Source organism: Lissotriton vulgaris, chromosome 6 (assembly GCF_964263255.1).
Source record: "Lissotriton vulgaris chromosome 6, aLisVul1.2, whole genome shotgun sequence".
NCBI lineage: Eukaryota > Metazoa > Chordata > Amphibia > Caudata > Salamandridae > Lissotriton > Lissotriton vulgaris.
In genome coordinates, this window is record NC_141694.1 from 1,751,905,510 (window position 1) to 1,751,921,722 (window position 16,213).

The following is a 16,213-nucleotide window of genomic DNA, read 5'->3' on the forward strand; positions in this document are numbered from 1 at the left end:
TATCTGTCCAGGGGAACTGAATGGACCTCTAATCCTCTTCCCTCCATTTTGATATAAGTGTCTGGAAATGCTCCGAACGGCATTCGATTAGTCCGCAACTGATTCTGAAACCGCCTTTCCGACCGACTGACACTTTTCCCAGTGAGCGATTACGATGGCTGGAAAGCGTTCGGAATGTCGGACTTGGTTCCGAAAGGCATTGGGAGTAATCGAGTCAGTCAGTCAGATTTGGACAGTCTTTCTGAATCGGTGGTTCTGAGACGGATCGCCTGTCCGAATCTGACTTTGAGGGCCAGTAACAGGCCCCACTTCAGCCTGGGCCCTCTGATTCGGACCCGTGAGGGTACCCATGGGTTCCCCCATCCCATGTATGGACAGTGTGGCAAGCTCCATGGGGTGCCCACCACAGGGTGCACGGTTTTCCCCAACAAACCCTTTTTTTCAATGGGAGCCTGTGTTCTTGTTCAGAACACAGGCTCTCATTGAAGTCAAAGGGAATACGACAGAACAATGTTGGGAAGCATCGTAATCGGTCAGTCGGACTCGCAGAAGCTTATTCGTTCAGAAACGATTCCGAAACCGATTCGGTCGGAAGACTTTCCTAAAGAGAGCGTAATCAGTCTCCAAATGTTCTTTTAAAGCAGTGTTTCATCGGAATGCGCTCTATTGCCTCCCTAAATATATAAGTGGCCACTTTTGTGACAATTTTTAAAGCAGCCTTCATGTTTAATGAAACTGTGGCATACTTGTTCCTATGGACTGCTGTCATAATTGGCATCTCTTTATATTTGTATTTATTGATTTGAAACACCCCAACTCAAATATAGTTCGCCTGCCATCCTTTTTTTGTTGTCAACTATTTTAATCGGTGGCCTGACAACCCTTGATCACTAAAGTTTGTTTGAGTAGCTAATCTTTTCATTTCAGCCTTTATCCTAGCTAATCAGACTCTGATGCTGCTACATTCCTTTCTCTCCAGTGTTAGAAATATTAAACTAACTTGGCTCTGGAGCCTATACATCTAGTTCCCTGTTAAATTTGATGCTGCTATAGGCAAACATTCAGGGCCTGAATATGACTTTCGGCTGTGCAGAAGCAGGTGGTATTCCTGTGCCAGGCTCCTGCACAGCCGCAGTGTCTTAGAAAACAGGCACCGCAATGGGACTGCAGAACAGGGTTCCTGCATGTCATGCAGGAACTGGGGTTCATGCACACAGGGTGGCAAAACATGTGCCCCACTGCATGCATCGCTATGCCGAGGAGGCACATGGGGGCCCTGTAGGGCTCCCTTCGTTTCCACTCCGCCAAGATGTTCATGGAGAAGGAAACTTCATGACACTGCTAGTGGAGAAGAAACTCGTAATATGCTACGTGAGACCACTCTGGTCCTACCAAGCATATTCGGGCCTCAAGACCGCAACAGTACTGCGGTTCCCTGGCAGCTGCAGGGTCCCATGGTGGTCGACCACCCCGCGGGTCTGGCGCTTCTCGGACTGCCAAACTCATAATTAGTCCCTTAGTGGAGTGCTGTTCTGCTGTGCTATTGTGGAAGCGTTTACAGGTCTGACTACAGATAGATTTAGCTGCATAGACGCAACATCATTAATTGTTTAAAAAAGACTGAAGGGTCCCCCCCCCAGTTTTTCCATACTATTTTCTCTGGCTTTAGGGCTAAACAGTGGCACAGTTCCTTTGTTTTTCCCCCTGGACTATGCACTGTGTGCACTGGTTTGATATGGTTAGCTTATCTAGCTTTCCTGTACAGCGTTGGTAGATGATGCACCAATTTTGTGGAAGTTAGATGTCATAAGTTGGCTGTAGTGTGTATCTACATCACCCAGATATATGACTGAATACCCCGTATGGCCGTAAGACTCAATAGATCACGGTTGACATTTTTTTTTCCATTTGGAGGACAATTTGTGCTGCTTTTTCAGTATAACCAATAAATTACCTATTTTAGATACAGTGAATTTAATGCATCTCATTCACATCTGAAAACCTGGTGTCAATCCCCCACATCCATGCCACAGCTATTGAACAACCATGATTTAGATGGTATTCTTCATGAACGAAATGCATCTTTTGTAAAATGTTGTGACTCTTTTCATGCAGATACAGCCCAGCGTGCCTCAGAAGCAGCTGTGCTTCAGAGGAGAGAGGGTCACATGGATCCAGCCCACAAGTCTGAGTGAACTAGTGACTCTCAAATCTCTTCATCCGGATGCTAAGCTGGTAGTAGGAAACACTGAAGTAGGTAAGAGGAAGCACTGAGATATTATAACATACTTGAAGGGATGCAGGAAGGTATGAACCTACTCAGGCCTTTTGTTTTCTCACACCTATGAACCTTATATTTTCGACCGGGCATAATAGTGCATGATTTGCTACAGGGCCCCAAACCAGCCACATCAAGATGGTCTATGCACCTCTACCCATACTGCACCACACATCCCCATCAAAGCAACAAGACATGAAGAAGAAAGAAGCACAACTAAAGCGCCTACTCTTCAATGCAAGATACTTGAACAAAACACGCTTTTACATCTTTGACCTACTCATTACACAAAACATGGCTCAGCAAGGTTTATGCACTCACATGCCAAAAAGCCATCCCACCTGGTGTTTCTCATCGGAAGCAAAATTCATTTGGCAAAGTTTTAGGAGTCCTGTAGAAGGCCTTCCGTGGACGGTTGTGAATCCTTAATAATAAGATGTCACCCCACTCCAAATGCAACTTATTCCTTCCTCTTAATGTATAGACCACCACCAGGGCCGGACTGGCCGTAGCGGGCACTGGGTGTTTCCCCGGTGGGCCGCTAGAGTGGGGGCTGGTTTTGGGTCACTGGGGGGACGTTTTTGTTACCGGGGGTCGGCAGTTTAGGCCCCCTGTATCAAAACTAGCCAAATCCATATTTCTTTTTTGCTAATTTTACCTGTATTTGTCCACATCTATTTTAGGTTTTGAGAAAAAATGAAGCTGAAATGTGTACATTTCAGCATTCCTTTAACCAGTTAATGTGTACTTGTGCCTAAACGCATGACAGGTTTCTTGGTTTCAATGATATATACATACTCCGATGGTAAAATATGCACTTGTAAGAAAATATGTAAATTTTAGTATCAGGTTGTGCAAATCTACTGCTGTTTAAGGCTCTTTACTAAAATCCCCATATTTGTGTAATCCCCTTGCCTGTCAATCTGCACAGCTGCTGACTTGACAGTCATGATTGACAGCATTTAGAATCACTCAAAAACATCCAATTTCCGTTTTTATCCACATTTAAAAATAAATACAGACAAAATATTAAATGTTTTTCTGTCTGTATTTATCTGTAAACATTAGTAAAAATGGAAAATAGGGAGCCTTAATTATATATATATATATATATATATATATATATATATATATATATATATATATATATATATATATATATATATATATAGATATATATATATTCACTGAAAAAAACCATAGGTTTCAGGGGCGTTATAGTTAGCTGAACATTTCACTCGTACAAAACCATAGAAATTCCCTTGTTATAGTCAGTTCAGCTAACTATAACTTGCGCGCCTGCAATGCACTGCTGATAACGTCACATATTACATCACTCATGACGTGGTCAGTGACATCACTCATGACATCACTGATGATATCTCAAATGACATCACTGATGACATCATTGACGACATCATCCAGTGGTTGTGAGTTTTTCTGAAAATTAAATGTTTTATATATGTATATCTCAAGGTCGATGGAAGAATAAATGGGTATATATGTGTCTAAATGACTGAATTTTATAAAAAAAAATGTATTGTATAACTGACTGATTAAGTGTATCTTAGTGAATAAATGGGTTAGTGAGTAATGTTTAAATATATAAATATCTGTATCATTCTCTCACTTTGTGTATAAGTGGTTGCATGGGTTGGTGAGGAGCCCGATGAGTGTCTGTATAGGTTATTAGTTAGCTGAACTAACTATAACAGGGGAATTTCTTTGGTTTTGTACGAGTGAAATGTCCAGCTAACTATAACGTCCCTGAAACCTATAGTTTTTTCAACGAATATGTGTCTATACATATATATCTATACTACTATTATAAAGCGAGAACTGGGAACCTTTGAGGCGGGTAAACTCCAGAACTACACCACCAATCACAACACCCAATACAGCGTTGGAAAGGGATGGTCCACGAGATGGACATAGGCTATAGCACCACACAATATACATTAAGGTGGGGGAAGAACGTTAGGGAAAAGTAGTCCTTAGGCGTATGCATACAGTGATAGAACGCGGCGTACGGCGTCATGGGCACATAACGCGGCGTATACGCAATGGCGTGTGGGTGTGGTGCGGGGAGGAGCGCGGAACCGACACCAGGTTCAGTGAAATGTGCAAGAGCTGCGGCGAAAGTGGAGCCGTAGGAAAAGTAACGTGGCGTTCGGGCATCCGGCCAGGAGCGCGGAACCGACACCGGGTTAAGGGACTTCCTGGTAGCTGTAAGCTGGCGTCCGGCCAAGAGCGCGGGGAGGAGCAAGGAAACGACACCCGGTGAGGTAAGGGAGTTCCTGGTAGCTGTAAGCTGCCGGCCGGCCAAGAGCGCGGGGAGGAGCGCGGAAACGGCACCCCGTTCAGTGCAATCTCCGCAATGCTAAGGAGAGCGGCGGCGGCAGTGGGGCCTTGGGGCTGAGCTGGCCCCCAAGGATGACGCCTGGTAAGGGACTTCCTGGTAGCTGTATTGCCCCTGGACAATGTCGGGACGGGCTGCTAGTATATATATATATATATATATATATATATATATATATATATATATATATATATATATATATATATATTCACTGAAAAAAACATAGGTTTCACACCAGTTATAGTTAGTATGAAGTTTTACTCGCATAAAACCATTGAAATTCCCACGTTATAGTTAGTTGGACTCACTATAACTTGCACGTGCAATGCACTGCAGATGACGTTACGTATAACATCACTCATGACATGGTCAGTGACATCACTCATGACATCACTGATGACACCATCCAGTGATGTGTGTCTTTCTGAAAAATAAATATGTTATATATTTGTATTTGTAAAGGTCGATGGAAGAATAAATGTTTAAATAAGTGTGCAAATGCATGTTTTTTAATAAAATATTGATTGGTTAACTGGCTTATAAAGTGTATCTTAGTGAATACATATATTAGCGAGTAATTTTTAAATATTTAAATATATGTATCAGTGTTTCACTTTGTGTATAAGTGGCTGCATGGGGTGGTGACTGACTCACTGTTTGTATGTATTTTGAAGATAGCATATGTGTAGGACTGTATGGGTGGATGAGTGTGTATATGTGTGTGGTAGTAAGTGAATGCCTGCCTCACTAGTGTCTTCATGAGTAACTACATATGTTTTAATCTAGTATATGTGAGTATTGATGTATATAAGTGAGTATATGTGAGAGTGAGAGATTGAAAGAGTTCCTGTTTAAATAAGTATGTGTTTCTAAAAGTGATTGTTTAAGAGAGCAAGTCTGTGTAAGTTTCCTTAGAAGTAATGTGCTAGTGTGTGTATAGCTGTATATGCAAATAAATCGATGTTCAAAAGTTTATTTGCATGTGTGAGTATGTGTGTGAGTAACTTTTGGATGACTATCGGTGTGTAACAGGATGTATATGTGTATCACTACATATGGTGAGTGAGTATATGCATGAGTCACTATAAAGAACTGTTGCTGAATGAGAGGGTGTGTATATAGATGGTGGAATTACTGAATTGATTGTTGTAACTGGTATGGGTATCTCCATTTTTTTGAAAATGTTAGTTTCTATTTTTTAATATGTGTTTCAAGGGTTGCATTACACTGAAAGTAGCTCTGTCAGTCTGTCACAAGGATGGTGTCATGAGTGATGTCATGAGTGATGTCACTGACCATGTCATGAGTGATGTAATATGTGACGTCATCAGCTGTGCATTGCACGCGCAAGTTATAGTGAGTCCAACTAACTATAACATGGGAATTTCAATGGTTTTATGCGAGTAAAACTTCATGCTAACTATAACTGGTGTGAAACCTATGTTTTTTTCAGTGAATTTAATAGGTTTTTTAAATGTTAATTCCTAACTATAACTGGTGTGAAACCTATGTTTTTTTCAGTGAATTTCATAGGTTTTTTAAATGCTAATTCCTAACTATAACTGGTCTGAAACCTATGGTTTTTTCAGTGAATTTTAGAGGTTTTTAAAAAGCTAATTCCTAACTATAACTGGTGTGAAACCTATGGTTTTTTCAGTGAATTTCATAGGTTTTTTAAATGCTAACTCCTAACTATATATAGGGCTTCAAACCTCTGAAATGTAATATTTTTTCTAATGAATCCTATATTGTATACTTATATAATAATATATATATTTTTTTTGCCTTGGTGCGCTCCCGGTGCGCGCCCCGTTGTGCGCACCGGAAAGCGCAGTTTTTCGGCGCGCCCCGGGGCACGCACCGGTTAGTGTCCCGTTAGTGCTATTGCCGCGAACGAAAACATCATTGTGACGTATCATGTGAAATAAGTGAGCAGAAAGGAAAATTCACAATTCACAATTCATATAACCTTGGACCAACTACTTTATAATTTTTCATTTAGTGCAAAAACCTTAGGACATATATGTCTGGATGTAATAATGTTTGGATTGCAAAAAAGTTAAAAAGGTTTGGCCAGGGACTCAATACGGCAAATCATATGTCCGATATTGCTTGTTAAATAATGTGAATACTTTCTGTCCATTATTGTGAATTTTCCTTTCTGCTCACTTATTTCACACTCCTAATCACGCTTTTCTTTGCACGCTCCCCTTGGGCAACCATTCTGTTTTTATCTATTCTGAAATGATATATTGCGTATAAAAAATGAACTGCCAAAAAATGAAAAATTAGCTAATGAATTAAAAGTATTTCTTTAACGGTGGTGTAGGTTTATCTCTTGGTACTAAGCAAGTAGAGTACAATAGAGCAGACTGGTGGTGGTTGTTCTATACTTAAAACTGTGGACATTATAATTGATTAAGTGAATCATTATAATTAATAGGTTCAGGACCATTGTTTTTCTATATCGCAATTATCAATTGTGAGCATGTGTGCAACCATGATGATCAGCTCAGCTGTGATGCTTCACTGGCATAATATTGTTAAAGCCTGGCACATTATAAAATTTTAACTACAGCTCTTTACGGCCCCAGGCTGTAAAATTGTTGTAAACTGTCAACATCCATTTATATTCTCACTCATCCATTCATGCATTCATCTATTCCTCCAGTATGCCTTCAATCCTCATGCATACGCTAACATAGACAATATTTTGCATAGGCTTAACAGCAGGGAAAGTGGACCTGGGTCTGTATTGTGGAAAGTGTCCCGGGAGCGCAGAGGGCATGTGTGCCCACTTTGCACGCCCTTGGGGCACTTTGGTCTTACAGAAAGGGCTGCAGACGTTTGTTTAGCCCTTTCTGAAATACAGATAGTTCTGGCGTACATATAGCGCCAGTGCTATTACCAGAGGGTGTTCCCTCATCTGCATGGGGGCATGGTCTCATACAAATGAGGGAATCCATTTGCCTCTGAGCTCGCACCGTACTATATACGCAGGCGCAGAGGCAAAGAAGTTGTCAGGAGACACACTGACAGTGCACGGCTAAGTGACACATTCATAGTGCGTCCCCTGGAGGCAGCCGTCTGGAGGGGGAAGGGGGCCCTATGGACCCCAGACATCCCCTTGCAGGCAGGGGCAGTCACTCACTGCACCCGCTTGCAAGGGGATCTTTTTCCCTGCTTAAAAGTGCAGGCGGGTTGCAATCTGCATAGTGAAACACAGAGCGACTGCTTCAAAGCTGCTCCACTAATCACTTGAATGCACTGACCCCAGGGCAACACGAGCTAACAGGTGCTCTGGGGGCAGCGCGTTCAATGTAATATGTCTCACTTTTCCTGTCGGTACCCGACCCACCTGTTTTAAGGTGTGCTGTGGCGCAAACAGAGAAAGTGCGCCCTATGTGTAATAGTGCTCCTACTATATAGCTTCTCTCGCTCAATATAAGCCCTACTTCTATCACTAAGTGTTTGTTCAACTGAACACCGATATGAGGGCCTTATTTTTTAATCCAGTGGGCTAACCAAGAGCGAGCGAGGTCACCTGGTTTGACTGGGTTTGCAAAAATATGAGATAATGAAATGCATTGAATTCCGCCCCACCGAATAAGGAAGAAATGGCGTTATGCAGAACGGAATATAAATTGGCATTAAAAAACAGGAAGGCTGAATTACAGTTGGAAACTTGGGAGAAGTTGGTATGCTCCGGTAAATTAAAAGACATACAGGAGATTTGGCAGTTAATTAATTCTAATTAATTTTCCAAAACAACTAGGTAGGCCCGGGGTTTGAATATTGGACCTGAATACTGAATATCTCTTTTTAAAATGATTCATTGCCCTTCAAATAGCAGAATTGATATTGTTGGCCCAGAGTTGCCTCTTTCTCCTGTCCATGTAGTATTTTCTTTAGAAGAGGAGGTGGATGCAATTGTGAGAAGTCCTTCGAAGATGGCATGGGGTCTCAATGGGGTCCCTATAGACCTATATAAATACAATATTGAGTTTTGGGCTGCTCTCCTTATAAAAAGCATAAATGCCGCCTGTAAAGCTGACTTGCTTTAGGATTGCTGCTCAGTAATTATCCTCTCAGTGTTCAAAAAGGGAAACTGCCAGGATCCTAAATGCTACAGTCCAATTTTTGTGTTACACTCTATGGTGCATATGTAATTGGTAGAGTTATTTTTGACAGGCTGTTGCTTTGAGTCTCGAAATCTAAATGCTTTCTGAGGTTCAGTATGGGTTCCGGACAGGCTTGGGGAAACTGGAGCAATGTTATGTTATGTTATGTTAAAATGGGACTTTTATAGCGCAACGGCTACTCCAAAGGAGTGTCCCGGCGCTTTGTGCTCCAGACCTAAAGAAAGAGCTGGAAAACATAACAGTAAAAAACAGGAGCCTAAAATAGGAAGCGGACTATCCGGAGAACAGCCAAGTTTTTAAGTCCTTCCTGAAGACAAGCAAGTTCGAGGTAGTCCGCAAGGACACCGGTAGAGAATTCCAAAGCTGAGGGGCAAGGAATCTAAAGGACCGGCCGCCTAGACGAGCCCTTTTGATACGTGGTACCCGAGCCAGAGCCAATGTTTCCGAACTGAGAGATCGTGTAGGTCGGTAGAAGTCCAACCTCTTCTGGAGATATTTAGCACCATTACCATGCAAGGCCTTATGGGCTAGGGTCATGGCCTTGAACAGTATCCTCTTCCGTACAGGGAGCCAGTGGAGGGAGAGGAGAAGGTTAGAGGCACTAGTGCGACGATGCAGGCCAAAGATCGCTCGAGCAGCAGCGTTCTGGGTCACCTGCAAACGCTGAAGGAGATATTCTGGCAGACCCAGATATAGGACATTTGCATAGTCCAATCTGGATCCTATAAGTGCCTGGACAGTAATCCTCCGATGTTCCTCAGAAAGAAGGGGAAAGAACTTACGCAACATTCTGAGGATCCCGAAGCATGTTCCCGTAAGAGTAGAGACCTGGGATTTGAGCGAAAGCTTATTGTCAATTTTTACTCCCAGGTTCTTAGCCCACTTAGATGACTGAGTTGGAGGGAACATGTCAGCAGGCCACCACCCATGCCAATCTGGTTCCGATGGGCATCCGAAGAATAGTATTTCGGATTTATCCGAGTTGCACTTGAGGCTGTTGTGTTGGAACCAATTAAAAACAGCCCCAAGGCACTCACGGATCCTTTCTCCATCGAACTCCTCGCCCTTACCGCAGGTGAACAGAAGCTGGGTGTCGTCAGCATAGGAGACGATCCGGGCCCCATAGGACTCTGCCAATGTCGCCAGAGGGGTCATAAGGATGTTAAAAAGAGTGGGGCTCAATACAGAGCCCTGAGGCACTCCGACTCCCAATGGCGGCATTTCGGCAGACCCAGGTGGGACCCAGACCATCTGCCGGCGGTTGGCTAGGAAGGAACGAAACCAGTTGAGCACCGTCCCCCCCAGTCCGATGTCGTGTAGTCTAGTGAGGAGATCCTCATGGGGGACGGTGTCGAACGCCGCCGACAGGTCCAACATAACCAACATCACCCTGCCTCCGGCATCCAGCACCTCCTTCACGATCTCAGAAACTTCCAGGAGCGCCGTCACGGTGCTCAAGTTGGAACGAAAGCCCGACTGGGATTCATGGAGCAACTCGTGTGACTCCAGGAAGTTAGAAAGCACGCTATGTACGTGTTTCTCCAGGATCTTGGTAAGTGCTGGAAGGAGCGAGATTGGCCTATAGTTGGACGGCACTTCTGGGTCAAGATTAGGCTTTTTAATGAGAGGGATGACCATGGCCTGTTTCCAGGACTGGTGCAGAAATCCCTGACTCAGGGCAAGATTAGGAATGGGATTGGCTATGGGGTTAACGGCGTCTGCCATTCTCGCTAAGAATTTTGCTGGGCAGGGATCTAGCGGAGAGCCCGATTTAAGGTTCCTCATCAAGGCTAAGGATGCAGCAGCCGAAAGAGGCGGGAAGTCTAACAGAACTGGGCCTGGAGACAAGAGGAGAGTTGTCTCAGTCGGCAGAGTTGACGGGTCATCTATAGGTCTCAGAGGAAAAGAGTCCTGAATTTGCCTAATTTTGGTGGTAAAAAAATTAGCAATGGTGTTGGCCCAGGTCTCTGCCGGAGCGTCCTGAGATTGACCGCGGGCTGGTGAATTCGCGCACAATCGAAAAAATCTCCTTACAGGAGTTTGCCGCGTCTTCAATCCTTTTGGCAAAATAACATTTCTTGCCCTGAAGTATTAGATCATGATATGGTTTTATAGAGTTGTTTAGCCTCAGGCTCATACTGGACCCTCCAAGCCCGCTCAGCGACTTTGCATTGCCTACGATGATGAGCCAATTCCTCCGTAAACCAAGGGGCCGAGACCCGTTGGGCGGCGGACCTGGGTGGCTGTAGTGGGGCGAGCTCATTTAATCTAGCAAGGAGCCAGGATTGCAGGCTCTCCAGGTCTTTCTCCAGGTCACCCGTATAGGACATGGGGTGATCCACCAGAGCCTGCGCTAGCAGATCCGGAGTCACCCGATGGAGTGCCCTATAGCTGCCACCCTGCTGTCTCGTGACACTGGCCGGAGAAATCGTAGTAGATGATATTTCGAAATGAACAAGACAATGATCAGACCATAGGACTGGCAGAAGTGTTACAGCCATAATAGGTGAGGTGGAAAAAACCTGGTCAAGTGTGTGGCCTTTATCATGGGTCGGGCCAGAGATATAGGGAGTAAGGCCCAGAGTAGATGCAATATCCAGCAGCTTGATAGCATCCTGGTCTTGGTGATCATCCATATGGAAGTTAAAATCTCCAGCCAGTATGCACTGCACCGATCTTAGAACAAGGACCGACATAACCTGCTGGAGATCATCAAGAAAGGATCCCACCGGGCCCGGAGGTCTGTAAACAACCAGACCCTTCAGCGCTTGCTGAGGCGATAGGGAGATGGTAAAGGCAAGAGAATCAGCCCCTGCGATGGTATTTGTGTGCGTGACCGTGCTTGGAAAAGATTTTTTCACAACCAGGGCAACTCCTCCCCCCCTACCCTTGTCTCTGTCCTGTCGATGGATGATATAGTCAGAGGGAATGGCTGCCGCAATGTCCGGGTGGGAGGATTCATTGAGCCATGTCTCAGTGAGCATCAGACAGGTAGGACTGGTCGTCGAGAGGAGATCAAAAATCTCTTGAGTGTGTCGGTGCAACGACCTCGTATTAAGGAGTAGACAAAGATGTTTAGTGCTACAATCCTTAATGGAGCTGGGGGAATGTCTCATCTGCATTTATTGATCAATAAATATAAGGTTGCACAGCGCAGTTCTCTACACTCAACCCTATGGATGTTTCCAGTGCCTTTAATAGTGTCAACAGGTCGAATTTGTGGGAACTTTTGCTATCAAGAGACCTGGATGGGGGAGAGGGGGGCTGGTTGAATTGCTGTGCGCCCTCTGTTTTGATATTTTCGCTTCGGTAAAATTTGAGAGAGGTGAAAAATACCTTGATCCTTTTTAGGTCTCGCCTATTCAGCGCGCATGTGCTGCATAGGAAAAAGACCTTCAGTAATCGGCACAGCTTTCCGGGCAAAAACGTACATGCATTGCGTTGCTTTGAATGGCAACGCGTGCACTTTCGGCGATTTCCTTGACGGAGCGAGCTTTCAAACCATCTGTTAATTACTAACAGATGGTTCCTGCTCGCTCCCGCAAGGGAATCATTTGCAAGCCCCATCTTCTCTTCCCTCCCCCTGCTGCTTTTTTTTACTTTCAGTGCGAGGCGCTCGCTGTTTAAATGCATTTTTTACTTTCAGCGTGGGGCGCGCGCTGATTAAATGCATTTGTAATGCTGCAGAGTTCTGTCTCCCACAACCCTGATGGACCCCCTGGGTTCAGGTCTGGCATACCACTCCTCTCCCTCCCTCCCTGGGGTTCTACCCCACGGGGGAACCCTTCACTCACGGCCATGTTGAGGTCTCCACAGGATCAGCACAAGTCTCCTCACTCATTAAAGTAGCTGTACGATTAAGAGTAACTAGAGGAGGGGGGGCCGATGATGATGAAAACTCAGTGGTTGGTTTCAATGGATCATAATGTTTATCCATTTTACGGGGATTTTGTTGCTGTATTCATATTGGGCTATACGCTAATTTGACTGATTGTTTTTAAAGAAATGAATTCAATGTATAATGATTGTTTGTACTTTTATGGTGATTTTTAATCATCGAATAAAGAATTCAAATGAAAGTCTCCTCACTCTCAGTCCTGCTGCCGCACAAGCAAGTTTTCATGCGAAAGTGACCACAAAGCCTGTGAAAGCTTGTGCATATCAAATATTCTACTGTTACATATTCCTAAGTACGGAAACCTTTGTGCGCATGCTTCAAAGCTGAGTGCCGTGACCAGCCATGTTAGGGTCAGGTAAAACGTCACAAAAGCAGTGCTATCCTTAAGGCTACCAGGCTGAAACTGACTGACTTAAACATAGACGTCAGCTCCACCTACATAAACCAGACAAGCGCAGTACATTTAATTTTATGCATACTGTCAAAGTAGGTGATACTCAAAGTAGATACTGTTATGTCTGAAAATCGAAAGCCTTCACTTGCTCATGGTCTATAAATGGGCAGGATTCGAGAAGATTACAAAACTAAAATCCTACAGCCATGTCATTGACACAAAGGGTAGGCTAAACCCGGTTCAGTGGAGTGCCGAGCTGCCGAGGCCTGCGAAGGTTGCAGAGCAGATCGCCGAGCTGTTTTTCTGCTGGTGAGCGCCAAGCTATCGAGCACCCGCTGAGCTCTGGCTGATGGTGTTGGTTTTTCCTGCTCAGGCCGCTGTGTATGGAGTGTGAAGACTGGCCGTGAGAGGGGCGCCCTGGAGAGGCTCAGGTACTGAATCGTACCCGGCGAGTAGGGTCGCAACTCACACGTAAACAAGGCAGCAGCCTTACAGCTCCCTGTGCTGAGGTCTGTGTACTGTCTGCACTTTTGTCTACAGCGGCATTTACATGGGTTATTTACAAGAACCGTCACATTGGGTTACGAGTTAGGACTGAGCAGGTCGGACACAACGCTGCTGCTTAGTCTAGTCTGCCCATCGATCAGCTTGCTTTGTCGATCCTCCCAGCTAGTGGAGGATAATGTACTGCATTGCTAAACACTTATAAGGTCCCAAAGGTGAGACCTTTGGCTATGCCAATGCTTGTTTTACAGGTGGTGGCATATGCCAGGGCTGTGCTTTAGCCCCAATTCTGTTTTTGTTATTCATTATTGGCCTTGATGCTACTCTAATTAAAAAAACGGCAGGACATGCCGGTAGTCAAAAATAAGCCTGTTCTCATCTTCTTAAATGCTGATGTGGCAGACTTTCTTGCCAGAGCTTAGAATGTTCTTGCAATTCTTCTTGATGCTTTTGTAGATATCATGAAGCGAGTGAAGTTGTAAACTAAGCTCTATAAAACACTCCTTATGGCCAGTGGTCCTAAAAATCTGAAGACCCATTATTTATCTATCAAGAGCAAACCATTAGTAAGGATAAATGAGTTCCCCTCTTTGGGGTAACCTTAGAACATTCTGGTACATGGGCCCCATCTATTGCTAACAGGTAAATGTGCTTCATACGAGCTGGAGGGTACATTTTGAATCTCGCCTCAAATATAAGGAAAAGCCTATCAGCCCAGTTTTGGAAATATGCAAGAGGAAATACAAAGGGATAAAGAGATGTGAGCAGTCTACAAGTAGAGGAGATTAGGATACGTAGGCACTTCTTGACCCTTGGCATGTGCATCCCACACTATACACTACATCAGGAATTGAGTTTGGACTGCGTTGAGGACCATATCTAATTAGCACCCTTATAAGTGGGGTTCTCGATTTGATGTAACGACCACAGCTCACTCAACACAGATGTTTAGGAAGACTATTTAACATACAACCCCGGTGACAAAACCCCCCCCCCTGGCTCCAGTATATCAGGGAATGCTCCCTTAACCTTGGGAGACATCTATTTACCATTAGCTGTTACAGATTGGAAAAAGATAAAGGGTGGCTTACAAAGATTTTTTGGGCTGCAAAGGAAAGAGAAAGGGAAAAGACAGAGGAAATGAAATCTCCTTACAAGAATGTTTTGATTCAAACTTTAATAGGACTGGATCCTTATCTGGACCTGATGCCACACACCTGGGAGTGGATGCTCCTCACCAGGTTCAGACTAGGCTCAGCCGGGCAGCTACTCTGCTCCTCTTTCGTCCACTTATATATGGCAGGCATATGTAGCAGCCCACACGAAGCATCACGCACACACACTCTGTGACACTTCCTTGTTTTATTGTAAATTTTATCAGCCGATGTCACATACATTTTTAATTCGTATCCTCAGGAGACTGAAATTCAAGGGATGCAATGCAGCGTTAAATTACTTCAAATGCTTAACTGCCACTGGCTTAGTTTGAGATTAGTCTCTGTTTTAAAATCTGCTATTCGGTGTCGTAACACCTTAATTTTCTGAGTGTGGGTCAATACTGTATATATGAGAGTGTTTTTTTTTCTTGATGTTTTAATATGTTTAGAGACTTTGGTGATATTGTTTCTTGAATTAAATAAGTGTTCTATAGCTTGCATGTCTCAAGGCTCTTGTGACATTTACAGACCATTCAGTCTGTGGCCTCCTCGTGTCATCACCTGAGCCCCTAGCCGGTAGTATGGCAATATTGGACCATTTGTATAAGATTTTGTTCCTGTCCCTTACAGGGATGAATAATTCTGTCTCTTTACTAATAAAACTGGAAACCAAATAGCAACTCATATAAGGTAAATATGTTCAACTCATGTAAGGTAAATATGTTTGTGCTCTGATACTCTTATCACTGTACAATATGGCAATATTAATCCTTCCAGAAATGTATATAGCCGGCACTTGCATTTTTTGTGCCCCAGATCTATACATTCAAATGGACTTTGTGTGTTCATGGGCTTTGCATTGTATTTCAAATGCAAAATGTAGAATAGGAAAACCTGTGAGTGATGCTGTTTCAGTATGTCAGTGAGGACTACTTTCAGAGACTCTCTGAAAAGCCACTGGACTGTTGCAGGAATTAACCAAGACTTGTTCTGTGCTTTTTATTTGAAGGCATAGAGATGAAATTTAAGAACATGCTCTACCCAATCATAATTGCGCCAGCTTTAATCCCTGAAATGACAAGCGTCCACCATACTGCAGAGGGTAAGTACATGGTATTGAGTACACTTCTTCTTTGTCATTTAATATTATGTGGGGGTTTGCTGTGTTTCTTGTTGACTCATGATGCAACAGCCTGAGGCATGAGCAGGTGACGGGAAAGGATAGGTAGTGCCAATGGGAGACTCTTCAGGTCCCACTGTATTGCAGTAGCTGAGATGAGGCTTACCTGTATGGGAAAGGTGACCAAGGAAACAGAGCAGGATTAGCTCTGGATGCTGGGTTGTGTGAAGGAGAGGAGTCAGTTAGAAGCACAGGCATAGTGTAGATGGTGAGAATTTATATATGGGGGAGGGGAGCTGTATATACATCCTGGTACGTTCCTTGGAGGTTCTTTGCTCATGACAGGTTGGTGTAACTGTGA

At 44.0% G+C, this 16,213-nt stretch overlaps 1 protein-coding gene across 2 annotated transcripts in view; it reads left to right on the forward strand.

Annotated features, from left to right (window-relative positions):
* LOC147709416 (xanthine dehydrogenase/oxidase-like) overlaps positions 1-16,213 on the forward strand; it is a 736,168-nt gene that overhangs the window by 159,894 nt on the left and 560,061 nt on the right. For both annotated transcript variants that reach the window (XR_015296692.1, XM_086927985.1), the window contains exons 9-10: positions 2,116-2,257; positions 15,742-15,834. Coding sequence is in view for 1 of the 2 variants with exons in the window: in XM_086927985.1 (XP_086784111.1) it covers positions 2,116-2,257; positions 15,742-15,834 (235 nt within the window). In the remaining variant the exon portion in view is untranslated. The remainder of the gene's footprint in view (positions 1-2,115; positions 2,258-15,741; positions 15,835-16,213) is intronic.